The sequence below is a fragment of the Myodes glareolus genome, chromosome 1 (assembly GCF_982192425.1).
Source record: "Myodes glareolus chromosome 1, mMyoGla1.1, whole genome shotgun sequence".
NCBI classification, from domain to species: domain Eukaryota; kingdom Metazoa; phylum Chordata; class Mammalia; order Rodentia; family Cricetidae; genus Myodes; species Myodes glareolus.
In genome coordinates, this window is record NC_142026.1 from 77,035,471 (window position 1) to 77,049,815 (window position 14,345).

At 39.6% G+C, this 14,345-nt stretch overlaps 1 protein-coding gene across 3 annotated transcripts; it reads right to left on the reverse strand.

Moving 5' to 3' along the window:
* Positions 1-1,170: 1,170 nt before the first annotated feature.
* LOC148123490 (uncharacterized) lies at positions 1,171-13,437 on the reverse strand. 3 transcript variants are annotated; one of them, XM_087910300.1, is made up of 5 exons: positions 13,199-13,437; positions 9,761-9,854; positions 6,048-6,157; positions 5,519-5,570; positions 1,171-4,449 (listed from the first exon to the last, which is right to left on the reverse strand). In XM_087910300.1, exons 4-5 carry the CDS (start codon positions 5,547-5,549, stop codon positions 2,972-2,974), a joined length of 1,509 nt encoding a protein of 502 aa, XP_087766426.1. In that variant the 5' UTR covers positions 5,550-5,570; positions 6,048-6,157; positions 9,761-9,854; positions 13,199-13,437; the 3' UTR covers positions 1,171-2,971. The 3 variants fall into 3 exon arrangements, with proteins under 3 accessions (XP_087766426.1, XP_087766425.1, XP_087766427.1); XM_087910299.1 differs by lacking the exon at positions 5,519-5,570 and having other exon boundaries at positions 6,048-6,174; positions 13,199-13,436; XM_087910301.1 differs by lacking the exons at positions 9,761-9,854; positions 13,199-13,437 and having other exon boundaries at positions 6,048-6,169.
* Between the last annotated feature and the right edge of the window lie 908 nt (positions 13,438-14,345).

Consider the following 14,345-nt stretch of genomic DNA (forward strand, 5'->3'; position numbering starts at 1 on the left):
ATCTTGTCTTGAGAGTTTCTAAGGATACAATGCATATGCAAAACTTGATTTAGAGGAAACCTGGAAAACTGTGACACCTCATGAACCAGGTATTTGCACCTAGCACTGTGTTTTCAGAAACTCCTTTTGGTTTGTTTTGAGATAGGAAATCTTATCTAAAATGTAAATATAGGAAAGAATAAAGATGCCAAGACAAAGGGAAAGTGCTTCAGCTCACCAAGACTAAGCCCCTTGCAGCCTCAGAGGTTCATTCTCGTTTGTTTCTGAGTCTTCATTTCATGAACCTGAGTGATCCCACATACCCACACTGAGATACTTGTGACAGTGTAAGGTCATGTGAGGGCTGCTGGCAGAAAACATGTTAACAGTCTACTTAACCATGGACGCTGCATCATATAATACTAACCTACTGGGCAAAATTTGTATCCTGGTGCAACACTGTCAGAACTCCTTACTGGCATAACCAACCTGTCTCTTGATTGGATTTGAGTCCTGCTGCATAAAGAGGAAATCATGCCATGATCACAAACCAAGGCTTTGAAGTTATAGTTCCAAGGACAGAAACTACTGATGTTTCATTACTGATGGTGTTGTTAATCTGTCATCTAAATATTCATGTTTAAAATTACCACTTTGCACTACTCTCAACCTTAGTGAAAGTAGTCTCCTCCTGCAGTAGGTAGTGGGTAATGCATAGACTCTGGGGCAATTGCTGTTTCCTCATGGCTGAGAGGGTCCTATGAGTCCCCTTTACCTCCATGAGGACCTACTAGCAGTTAATGAAAGCACTATCATTTTATTGACTTGTGTGGAGCAAATACTTTTCTTCAGTAGTTCAAAATGAATTTCTTCAGGCCCTCAGGGATTTCTTTTTTGTTGTTGTTTTGCTTTTTGAGATGGTGTTTCTCTGTGTAGCCCTGGCTGTCTTGGAATTTGTACTGTGGACCAAGCTGAACTCACAAAGATCCATCTGCTTCTGCTCCACAGTGCCGAGATTAAAGGGATATACCATCAGGGCCTGAGCCCTTGAGGATTTCTAAAGTGTTTATGGTAAGCCTGTGATATCACAGTCACAGCCTATCTCTTTATAGTTTCTCACTTTCTTGTTAGTTGTAATGTTTCAGCCTAGTATAAAGATTATCAAAAGTGAACAAAAGATGAGACTTAGAGCATTGTCTTTCAGGTTTAATTTCCTTTTATGTTGGCAGTGTCAGCACTGGGTAAAGGAATTATCAAATTCAATTTATTAGGTGGGAATAATTTTCAATGAACAGAAGATATGAGGATTATATATGGTATACCTTTCTATGTTTTCTCAGAATTAGGAATTTTATGGTATACTGTACAATTAGAGGTTTTTATCACACTTTTAAAGTTATTAGATTTTTTTTTCTTACTATGATTTAATTTAATTAGTTCAAGACAGGGTCTATGTACTTCTGGCAGCCCTGGATCTCACTATGAAGACCAGGATAGCCTCAGACTCATAGAGATCTTCTTGTCTCTGCCTCTTAAATGTTGGGATTAAAGGAGTGCACCACATAGTGTCTTTATTATGAGTTCCTGAATGCAGAAATTTTTTTGTTTGTTTGTCTGTTTTTTTGAGAAAAGATTTCACTATTTAATAGCCTTGGCTGTCTTGGAACTAATTGTGTTCACTAGGCTGGACTCAAACTCACAGGTATCCACCTGCCTCTGCCTTCTGAATGCCAGGATTAAGTTTTGTGTCAACACCACCCAGCTAAGAGAAATGATTTTATTACTGTATTTTGCAGGGGCTGGAGTCAAGGTTTAGTGGCACTGGTTGCCCTTCCAGAGGGCTGGGGTTCAACTCCTACCACAAATATAGTAGCCCATAACTGTCTGTAACTCCAGTCTTGGGTTGGGTTACAAAATGCCCTTTTCTGGCATTTCCAGGCAAGCAATTAGAAAGGCAATTTTCTACGTGTGGCAAGCACGTAGAAAGGCTTGCAAAGCAACTCTTTACACATTGGGCAAAGCACCTATACACATGAAAAAAAACCTTCACAATTTCTATTGCAGATTTTTTTTAAAATATAAACTTTGTAATTTCTTTGAATATTTAAAACTTCATTACAGGTTTTTCTAAGTTTCTTTTCTTTATGTTTCTATTATTGTAGTTTGTCTTTCTGGACAGACTTTCTTTATAACAACAGCCCCCAGATAATAACAAAAATTGTTATTATTAATTATGAAAGCTTGGCCTTTCACTTAGGCTTGTTCCCAACTAGTTCTTATACCTTAAAGTAACATGTTCCATAACCTGTGTTTTGCCAAGATTACTTCTCCTCCATTTTGTATGTTAGATTCCTCCCATGTCTTTTTGGCATCTGCTGCCACACCAGATTCATCCCAAGTTCCTCACTTTCCTGAGAAGTTTCACCTATTCTCTCCTACCTAGCCATTGGCCAGTCAGCTCTTTATCAAACCAAAAAGAAGGCGCTTTGGCAAAGACACATCTGCACAGTATACAAAAAATTATCCCATTGATGTAGGTGGGTCTTCTTTCTATGTGTTGCTTTCATTGGTTAACTAATAAAGAAACTGCTTGGCCTGATAGGTTCGAACATAGGTGGGTGGAGTAGACAGAACAGAATGCTGGGAAGAAGGGAAGTGAGGCAGACGCCATAGCTCTCCTCTCCGAGATGGACACAGGTTAGAATCTTCTAGGTAAGCCACCACCTCGTGGTGCTACACAGATTACTAAATATGGGTTAAAGCAAGATGTGAGAATTAGCCAATAAGAGGCTGAAACTAATGGGCCAGGCAGTGTTTAAATGAATACAATTTGTGTGTTATTTCTGGGGCTAAGCTAGCCGTGTGGGAGCCAGGCGGGAACGCAGCCCGCTGCTCCTTCTACATCCCATAGCATATTATATATACTGTTGGGATTTATAAACAGAAAATACAAAAAAATACTATGTTACATTATGCGAATGGTATTTTTCTCTCAAGTATGAACTCCCTGATGTCTTCTAAGACTTGAAAGATGAATATAGGACAAGTCACAGTCTTTACATTTGTAGGGTTTCTCTCCAGTATGAATTTTCTGATGTGCTCTGAGGTAGGAAGCCCTGATAAAAGATTTGTCACATTCCTTACAACTGTAAAGTCTCTCTCCAGAATGAATTTTTTGATGATTTTTGAGGACCCAGCATGTAGTAAAAGATTTGTCACATTCTTTACAACTATAAGGTCTCTCTCCAGTATGGACTCTCTGATGTATTCTAAGAAATGAATGGTGGATAAAGGTTTTTCCACATTCTCCACATTTGTAGGGTTTCTCTTCAGTATGAATCTTCTGATGTGCTTTCAGGTGGGAACACCTCATAAAGGATTTGTCACATTCTGTACAACTGTAAGGTCTCTCTCCAGTGTGAATTTTCTGATGTTTTCTAAGGTCTGAGCATGTAGTAAAAGATTTGTCACATTCTTTACAACTATAAGGTCTCTCTCCAGTATGGACTCTCTGATGTATTCTAAGATTTGAATGGTGGATAAAGGATTTGCCACATTCTCCACATCTGTAGGGTTTCTCTTCAGTATGAATCTTCTGATGTGCTCTGAGGTGGGAACACCTCAAAAAGGATTTGTCACATTCTGTACAACTGTAAGGTCTCTCTCCAGTATGAATTTTCTGATGTTTTCTGAGGTCCGAGCATGTAGTAAAAGATTTGTCACATTCTTTACAACTATAAGGTCTCTCTCCAGTATGGACTCTCTGATGTATTCTAAGATTTGAATGGTGGATAAAGGATTTGCCACATTCTCCACATTTGTAGGGTTTCTCTTCAGTATGAATTGTTTGATGTGCTATAAAATATGAGAACCTAGAAAAAGACTTGTCACATTCCTTACAACTATAAGGTCTCTCTCCAGTGTGGACTCTCTGATGTTTTCTAAGAGTTGTATGGTGGTTAAAGGACATACCACATTCTCCACATTTGAAAAGTTGCTCTCCAGTATGTATTCTCTGATGTCCACTGAGGCTTGAGGCAGTACTGAAGCATTTCCCACATTTCCCACACTGGTATGGTTTCTCTCCAATGTAGATAGTTTGTTGTAAATGGCTATATGTTGAGTCATAATAGTCATCACATTCTCCCTGCCTGTGCTCTTTCTCTGCATTGTAGACGCTCTGATCTTGAGTAATGCTGGGACACAAATTTAAAGATTTCTCACAGTCTTTAGATTTACAAGGGTCTTCTCCAGTGTGCATGCTTTCATGTCTGTCTAGGTTTGATGAGTCAACGGAGGCATCCCTGTGATTACTGCATGTGTAGTTATTAGCGTTTTCTGTAGTTTCACTTGTTCTATAAAGTGCACATGTAGAGAGGTCATGAAGCATTTTGCCAAGGTCATTACACTGACAAGAATCCTTTTCAGTCTTCTCATGTTGATGGACAAGATCACATATGCAATAGTTCTCTGAAAATGAGTACAGTTCAGATTAGTAGGGCTTGATGAAAGACTAATAATTTAATAAACGACTGTCTAAGTTCTCTGTTCAGATAAGTCAACCAGCAACTACTTAGATATTTTTTTCTTTCACAGTAATTGAACATATTCTCACAAAACAACCTGACAGCCTTCAAGGGTCTGTAATTAATAATAGATTTCTCATCTGTATTGAAAATGTCTAACCTCATAAGATGGATCATGATTGAGGAAATCAGTAATTGACTTTGGGAGAGACTCACTTATTGATTATGTTTAGTAAGCACGTCTCTATTTTTAAATAATTTTTTTCTCCGAAATTGATGAAGGAGTTTAGACCAATCACAGTATTTATACTTACTAAGTGATTGACAATGCAGACTGGTCAGAAGACTAAAGCCTTACTTAAAAGTATCACAGGGTTTATTTCTTTCTCTAGAAAAACACATTAGATTCTTCAAAAGTAATGGATGCAAAGACAGTATTCTAGCAGGCATCAGAGGCTGTAGCTCATTTAATGCAGGGCTGTCATGGGCAGTTATTGCTTATTTCTATCCTCTACTGTCTAAGCACACTTAGACACTGCTATCTATCTCCACACACTGCTGTGTTTCTTAACTTTTCTGGTAGGGTTATTCCAAGTCTACTTGGTACATTGACTCCCGATATTATTGCCCAGAAGGGTGTCTGTCTGTTCTCCACTGGGAAGAAAATGTAAGATGTAAATGAAAACACACAGTAAGGAAGGCAATTATAAAATAATCTTAATTCATGGACTCATATTAGACTTAGAAATTATAAGATTATTTCAATCTGATGTCAGCTTGGTCAAATAAAATTGCATTTTGTACTATTATCAAGCTACCATAATTCAGACACAGTAGGACACAACTCCTAATAGTTACAACAGGCAGAATGCATCCTGGGACTAGGATACAACACTAAGTTAAATGATCAGGAATGATTTCAAGTGAAATTGAATATCACAAAAACATTCTCAGCTCTTGCTTTCTCTTTCACTGGAAGCCATTACTGTTGTCCTGTTCATTCACTAGCCCACCCTGGTTGTGGCTACTCTCTTCTCTCCACATTCCAGGGGAATTTCATTTGCCCTGCAAGGTAGCCCATGATCCATGTTAGAATTTTTAGAAAGAATATAAAAGTCTAATATAGTACTGTGCTCAGTACATGAAAAGTACATAAAGTAGAAGAATCTAGAAATGATTTCCCATTGCTATTTCCTCCAGAATCTTCTGCATATTTAGAGAGAATTTTCAGATCACCTATTTTTTTTTCTCTCTCACAGAACCATGTCATGTACAATGATGGATTTGGAACTTTAAGATATATATGGAAATATTATATGCTACTGAGTTTCTGAATGCATTTTGGAACCAAAACGAAAGGTAAACAACATCTCTAACATGGTAAATGGAAAGAAAAGTCAAATTCCATGAAAAAGTTCTTTCCTACTACCAAACTTAGCCTAGTCTCTTGTTGTGTCCAAGACAGCATACCAGAGTTTACAATCTATGAAGTAAGTACATACAAAGGATGAGCTAAGAATTCTATAAGCAAAATGTTCTCACCCACAAAGACGAGGTTGCTATAATTCTCCAACATCACATCAAGGTACAAAGCCCTCTGAGCAAAGTCTAGGCATTCCCACTCCTCCTGGGAGATGTCTACAGTCACATCCCTGAAAGTTAACAGACCCTGAAATGAAAAGTTGTTTAATTATGTTATTCCAGGAAGAGTGCATTTCCTGAGACTTGAGGAAATTAGAAATGTAGATGAGTGAAGAGAATTAGTCAAAGCGATGATTTCTGATAGAGTCACACTCTATAATGAATGTTCTAAGTTCCTGAAATCAGGATGACACAATAGTCTCACACGTAATATACACTAACAGTGAACATTTAACGTCTAGACACAATTATATCTGGTATGAATGCTGTGTTTATGTCCTATAGGATCACAGCATCGAAGTCTCAGAAAGAAAATGATGATGAGGAATGTGCTTTAAATGCTATACCTGTAGATCATGGTAAAATAATGACACTGAATCAATTTTATGAATTCTTTGGCCTTACATGATTGTATTCTAACATGTTAAATTTGTATGTGTAAAGTCTAGGTCTAATGCCATTACATTAAAGAGAAAAGGGGTAGCTGTGTGGTGGTGGCACACAGAGGCCGGTAGATTTCTGTTGAGCTGAAGGTCAGCGTGGTCTATAGACTGAATTCCAGGATAGCCAGGGTTACACAGAGAAACCCTGTCTCAAAAAAAAAAAAACCAAATACACACACACACACACACACGTACGTAATAGGAACCAAATATTATAGAGCACTAAAATCCAAGATATGTCTCTTTTAATTCCACACATTGCTAAGATGTTGTGAGAACTATTCCTGTGATTCAATATCTGCTTTTTATAACCAGAACTCAGGAAATGTGACAGACCCCACCAATGAAGCCTACATGCCACAGGAGGCCTCACACAATTATTTATAAAAATGTAGTCCATCTTCTATAGCATTGGGCTTCAACATAATTTTTGTTCATATATTAGAGTGAAAATATTTTAAAAATTAAATATCATAAGTCCATGTGGGATATTTACCCTTAAATAATTGGGGAAGAGTAGAATTGAGAAAAGTGCTACAGGAGATGTAGAATTACTGAATTATAGTGTATAGTTGTAGTCAAAAGGAGAGAATGGTATAGTACTAAAACGAGACAAGAAAGGACCCAGAAAGAATACCATAAAGGTATGCCCACTTAATATTTAACAAAGGAGGCAAAAGTATAGATTAGAATAATATGGCCTTTTCACCAAATGGTGTAGGCAAAACTGGATCCAGGAGGTGCTGTGGGATGGTCCTTTTGTACCCTGTGAGTGTGTGTTGTACTCACTGCTTGATAATAATGCTGTTTTGGACTATGACAAGCCAGGATAAAGAAACATCAAACTGGACTTGGAGGAATAGTGCAGAGTGGAGAGATGCCAGTGAGCTGCTGGAAGAGCAAGATGTACAAGACCACAGGTAAAGCCATGAGTCACGTCACAATACATAGATTAATAGAAATGGATTAATTTGAAAGTAGGAGCTAATTAGCAGTAAGTCTGAGCAATAGGTCAAACAGTTTGCAATTAATATTAAGCTTCTGTTTGATTATTTTAGGACTGGGTGGCTGGGAAACAAAAGCACAGCCTCTGTTTCCAAGCAGGAGAATGAAATTAGTTTCTTATCTTTTATTTGTACAAAAATCCATAGAAAATGGATCAAAAGCCATATTTAAATGCTGTGGGACAATGGTCTTTTATGCTGTCACTTGTATTATTTTAATAAAATGCTGATTGGCCAGAAGCCAGGCAGGAAGTATAGGAGGGACAATGAGAAAAGGAGAATTCTGGGAAAAGAAAAGAGTCAGTCTGCAGTCCACCCAGAGGAATCCACATGCAAAGGAAGCAAAATGAGAATGCCTTGCTGATAAAAGGTACCAAGCCATGTGGCTAACACAGACAAGAATTATGGGCTAATTTAAGATGTAAGAAAGAGTTACTAAGAAGCCTGAGCTAATAGGCCAACTAGTTTATTATTAATGTAGATTTTTGTGTATTTCTTTGGGACTGCACAGCTGCGGGACTAGGCAGAACAGAAACCTCGGGCAACATTTAAAACCAGAAACACAGATACTTAGAAAACATAGGGAAAATCCATGAGGACATTGGGATAGGCAAGGACATATTGATTAGAAAGAACAGCAACAGCATAGGAACTGACCTAAGTATCAACAGATGGGACACCATGAAAAAAAAATCAGCAGAAATAGTCAGCAGAGCACACAGACACCTGCAGAGTAGGAGAGAATCTATACATGGAAATAAAACTGCCAAACAAATGGGAAAATGAACTGAAAAGACACTTTGAAAGACAAATAAACAAATAGTTAATAAATATTGCAAAAACTGTTCAGGATCCCAAAAATGCCTCCATGAAAACACAAAACTAAAACTACTTTGAAATCTTGTCTCATCCCAGAGAAAAGAACCCTCATAAAACTTTGGTGTATATAGTAAAATGTAAATTAATACAGCCATTGTGGGAATCAATTTACAAATGACTGAAGAAATTGAGGATAAAACAAATGTATGATCCAGCAATGTCACTCCTGGGAACATAACTAGAGAACTCCACATTGCAATCTAGAGATATTTATACCCAATGTTTACTCCTACTGTATTCGCCATAGGAAAGAAATCGAATCAACCTAATGTATATCAACAAATGGATACTGAAAATAGTATACATATAAAATGGAATACAATTGAGTTGAAGAAAAACATGCAATGAAAATTTGCAGAAAAATGGATGGACTCAAAATATGTTATATTAAATGAGGTTATATAGTGTTAGAAGGAAGAAACCACATTTTTCCTCATATGCAAAATCTAGCCAATAATATGTATATATGACATACATACATGTGGGCACAGTAGAACATGGAAAAAGAGAACAAGAAACATTAAATATCAGGGTTGACTTAGGACTGAATGCAGGTAATAAACACAAGTTATAAAAAAGGATATAAAGCTAATTTCTTTTCTAGTTCTAATTCTGTCACAGTTTTTCTTTCCTTTTCATGGTGCACAAGTTCACAAAAATATATTCTACAATGAAAATATAAAGTTCCCTGTGAGGCTGCAGAGCTTCTGATCCCAATGACTACTGTAACTGATAAAAATACATTGTTGGAGGGGGGCCGCTTGTTGGTTCCTGGCTGCTTAGCCCTGAAATAATCACACAGAAACTAGATTATTTAAATCACTGCATGGCCCGTTAGCTCTAGCTTCTTATTGGCTAACTTTTACATCTTAATTTAACTCATTTCTATTAATCTGTGCATCACCACAAGGTCATGGCCTACCAGCAAAGTTTCAGCATGTCTGTCTCCAGCAGCAGCTCCATGGCTTCTCTGACTCCGCCTTTCTTTTTCCCAACATTTCTTTTAGTTTTCCCCTCCTAGCTGTTTCCCTATAGCTCTGCTATAGGCCCAAACCTTTATTAACCAATGGTTTTCACAGCATACAAAGGGGAATCCCACATCATACACTGAACTGCATACTCTTTGGGTCTGGTTAATTTCAGTGTGAAATTTTTTTTTTGTCTGCTTGTTTGTTTGTAACATTTTTCATAATAAAGCTAAAAGAAATAATTAGAAGTAGAATTTAAAGGCTTCCAATGTCTCAAACTATAACGTTTCTACAAAAGAAAGGGGAACATGACCACTGACCTGGGGCCTGCTTACTGGAGAATCAACCATTTCTTTTTGCTTCTCTTCTTTGAGTTTCTCTTTTAGGAACAATGAATATACATGGCTTGTTGGCCTTTCATATAAGGAGGAAAAAAGAAAAAGTAAAAATTAACACTGAGAGTGGTTAAAGAAAATGTCAAATCACTTGGAAAGACCCAAGAAACAAAATATGACCAGGTGTCTAGTCAATAATCCCAAATTCAGGAGAGCAGGGAACAACATTTGAAGCTTGGGGAGAAAATCACTGTCAATCATATTGTTTCATCTAGAAAAACTCTACCTTAAAATTGATGGAAATGAGGTGGGCAGTGGTGGTGTACACCTTGAATCCCAGCACTCAGCAGGCAGAGGCATTAACACTAAATGTAGAGAATGTAATAGAATACCAAAAGATTCTGAAAATAATAAGTAAACCTACAGGTACTAATTTTGATTATTTTGTAAAACATGAAAGTCAGAAATGAAAACCAATTAATATTGTTATGAAGACATGACTAGTGACATCAATGAAAAGGACAGCATCACTCACATGCACACTCAAATAAAATTTTACCTGGCTCCATTTTCAATTCTTCTGTAGAACCAGTTCCTGTACCTATAATAGGACGATCCTGAGATCCTTCTCAGTGGACGTCTCCAGAATCATTTCTAGTGACACAGAATGTGGCACACTGATCTCATGTCCCACTCACACATTCACTTGAGTCCCTTGCAGTAATTACAATAGATTTAAAAATCAGTGGGAAGGAGGAACACCATACAATGGTGCTCACATAGGAGGTTTACTGGAAGAAGTGAGACAAGGGGCAGAGAGGGGGAAAGAGAAAGGGGCAGAGACTGGTCCCTGGGGATTAGAGTGGAGGAAGAGAAAGAATGAGAGAGGGAGAGAGACAGAGAGAAAGAGAGAGAGAAAAAAATAAAGGGGCAGAGAGAAAGAAAGAGAGAGTGAAAGAGAGTGAGAAAGAGAAAGTGATAGGAGGTGGGCAAGGCCCACCTTTTTAAAGGGAACATAGTGCACGTGCATAGGAGGTGCTCTTAGCGGCTGCAGCTGCAGACCTATCTTGTCAGGACACCAAGTGCAGGCCAGTACATCTGAATACTAACAGGCACCCATTTACCAGTTCTTCCAAATACCTCGATTCTTAGCTACTGTCTCATCCCTCTTCACCTTACTGGCCTCTTTGTTCTTAACAGGTGAGCAGGTCTGGGTGATCAGTTAACCCTGCACATGAGAAAGAGATTCTTCAGGAAGTACCTGAATTTCTAACACATCTACTGTGCTCAGTAGATGAAGAGAGGAATCTAGAAGTGTTTTCCCAACTGTCAGGCAGGGTCAAAATTCCAGCAAGCTGTTATAGGCAAAATTGATTACGTAATGACAGTTTTCAGAGCATAAAGATCATTGGTTATTTTAAACAGGCAGTGACAATGGACAAAGTTGTTTGTTCATTCCATTTCCCAGATGTTCCATTCTGTCTCTGACCGTCCCCACCTGGTTTTCGTTAGATTACTCAAGGGGACAGACTATTCCTTTTGTGAACTGCTGACATTCTAAGTTTGGCACATGTGCCGACCACAGATATCCTGTTCTCCTAAGCAAACGGGATGTTCTCATGAGAGCAGGTCAGCTGCAGGTCCTGAGGGGTTCCTGAGAGTCTTTCAAGCAAACAGGATGTTCTCATGGGAACTGCCGGCTGGAGGTCCTGAAGGTCTTTCAAGCAAAGAGGATGTTCTCACGGGAGCAGGCCAGCTGCGGGTTCTGAGGGGGGTCCTGAGGGTCTTTCAACCCAAGACGATGAAAGTCTCACACCTCTCAAAGGCACACCCGCTTTCCGAGCAAGAGAAAGACACTCTGAGGAGGAGCAAGGGAGACAGCATGCAAACAATTCTCGCCCACAGAAATCAGACTGCTACAATTCTGCAACATCCAGTCTCTGCACAAAGCCCCCAGAGCAGGGTCCAGGCACTGCCTCTCCTCCAGGGAGAAGTTCACAGTCACACCACTGGCTGTCAACAGACCACAAAATAAAAAAACAACAGTTTGAACAGTTGTTTCAGTGAACACCTTTAATCTTAGCACTAGGGAAATGGAGGAGGATGGAACTCTGTGTTTTCCAGGCCAGCTTGGTCTACTTGGTGAGTTTGGGCCAGACAGAGCAACACAATGAATTCTGGACTCAAACACAGTAAACACAGGAATCAAAAAATAACAGCTTCATCATGTGTTCATGGACAGAGTGCTTCCCTTTGACTAAGACAAAAGATTCCTCTAGACATTTTTTTCTGATGTAGATGAGTTATTGTAATTATTCAAAAGATGCTTTCTTTATTATTCTATACTATAATACATTTTCATTGCTTTTTCCTTTTCTTCCCCCCTAAGACAGGGCTTCTCTGTGTAGATCCAGCTACCCTTTAACTTGCTCAGTAGACTAGGGTGGGAAGAAACTCCCAGCTCCATCTACCTCTGACTCCCAAGTGCTGGGATTGAAAGAGGGTGCCACCACTACCATGTGGCTTATAACACCTTTTCTTACTGTGAAAATACTGTGATTTAATATAATAAAAAAGTATATTGTGTTTTTTTAGGCTCTAAGTTGTACATTAAGAACTCAGCACAAAAATACACATTTATTTTCTTTCTTTCTTTCCTTCCTTCCTTCCTTTCTTTTTTGTAGACCGGGCTGGCCTACAAAGATCCACCAGCCTCTGCCTCCTGAGTGCTGGAATTAAAGGTATGAGCCATCACTGCCTGGCCACATTTTTTTTCTATATTTTTAAAGGCTGTGTATCAGCATTAAGCTCTGGCTGACACCTAACTCATTAGATAAACCAGGCTGGCCTCAAACTCAATGTGATCCACTTGCCTCTGCCTCCCCAGTGGTGGGATTAAATGTGTGTGTCACCCAGTCTGTCAAAGTCACTTTTTAAAATAATCTATTTACATCACAAAGTGTCAGATGAAAATTTAGTGGCAGATAAAAGGTTTGCTTTTAAATGCTAATGTTTACAACCATACCCATGGAACTCGTAAAAATTACAATTTCTGATTTAATTACATTTGCAAGCGTTCATTTCATGACTAATACATAAGATTTTTCTGGGAGTTCGATCCCTAGTTCTGTGTGCCATTCTCTTGAATAGCGAAGAGGTTTAACAAGAAATTTGGCGTAGATGAATGTAAATTTGAAAAGCTCAATACATAAATTCAAATACTGTAGTAGTTTTTTATGAGACTATTTTGACAATTAGAAGATAAATGAAAAAAAGCGGGACTGTTAGAGTTCATGTGATCTAAAGTTTACAGAGGAGGGTAAGATATTCACAGCAGAACTTCAGAGCCTTATGAACAGCAGGGAAACTACTCGCACCCCTGGTCCCTTCCCTCCCGCGTCCCAGCCCCGCAGCTCCTCTGACCTGGAAGGTTCCAGGGCCGCCGGGCTGCGGTTCCCGCCACTGCGCTGCTGACTGCTGACTGCCCCAGGCCGCCTCGCGGCGACTGCGGCTCTGGGGAGTTTTCGCGTCCCCGCGACTCCCGCCGACTCCTCCGCACCCAGGTCTGCACAACGGGATTGCCAACGCGCTGGTTCCCGAGCAACCAAAGGTATTGGCACAAATCACTTCCAGCTTTTCCGCTTCAGTCTACTTCCGATTTTTTGTACGTCACTCCTCTAAACTCCTCCCACTTCTCCATCCCCTCCGTTTCCTCCTACCCGCACTACTACAGGCACAGGAACTCCTACACCCTCCCAACTGCTGTTTCTGGTTGAGTGTTCCCCGCCCCACTGAATCGTCTCTTCCCTGAGTCTCAGGCTGCCTTCCACACAGCTCCAGCTGTCAGGCAGCCCAGGACCCGCTCTGCACAGCCTCCCCTCATGTTTGCTGCCAGCCTAGACCAGACCTGGATCTAGGAGGACGCTGCACCCAGCTATCTGACTCCCACAGTGAGATCAGAATCCTTCTGTTAAAAGACAGTAAGTCTAACCTGCACTTGATTACCAGCCTCTCAGGCTACATACTTACACCAAATCATCATCATCATCGTCATTCATCATTCATGACCCGGCAATGCCCGTTCCGTTTATGACCGTTCTCCAGTTCTTCCTATCCTGCACAATCCTAGATTCACACCCAAGGTTCCACACTCTTCCTTTACTATGTCTATTCAGCGTTTTTTAAGGGCCTTCCTCTTCTTCTTATCCCGAGCACTCCTCCAAGCAGTACCATCTTCGGGTATCTGCCATCGATCATTCCCATAACATGGCTGAAGTATCTCAAGCCGTTGCTGTACCCTGTAGTTTACTTTCTTCTGTAGATGGGAGATGTTTCTTAATGTCATCCTTGTGCATCCTGTCTCTTCATATGATGCCTAGAATCCTCCGGAGACATGCCTTCCCAAATACATTTAGCCACTGCTCTGAGTAGAGTGTTTCATTGTCCAGGTTTTGCAGTTGTAAAGAAGGCAGCTTAAGACAAGTGTCTCATATACTTGTAATTTTGTTGTTGTTGTAATGTCTCTTGCAGATCAAACTTTTACTAGTGCCTGGAATGCAGCCCTCACTAT

Coding starts and splice junctions, on each gene's coding strand:
- LOC148123490 (XM_087910299.1), bottom strand. CDS start 9,790: ATGGTTGATTCTCCAGTAAGCAGGCCCCAG. Junction 6,175..9,760: donor CTCCAGTAAGCAGGCCCCAG/GTCAGTGGTCAT, acceptor TTTTCATTTCAG/GGTCTGTTAACTTTCAGGGA. Junction 4,450..6,047: donor TAGCAACCTCGTCTTTGTGG/GTGAGAACATTT, acceptor ACTCATTTTCAG/AGAACTATTGCATATGTGAT.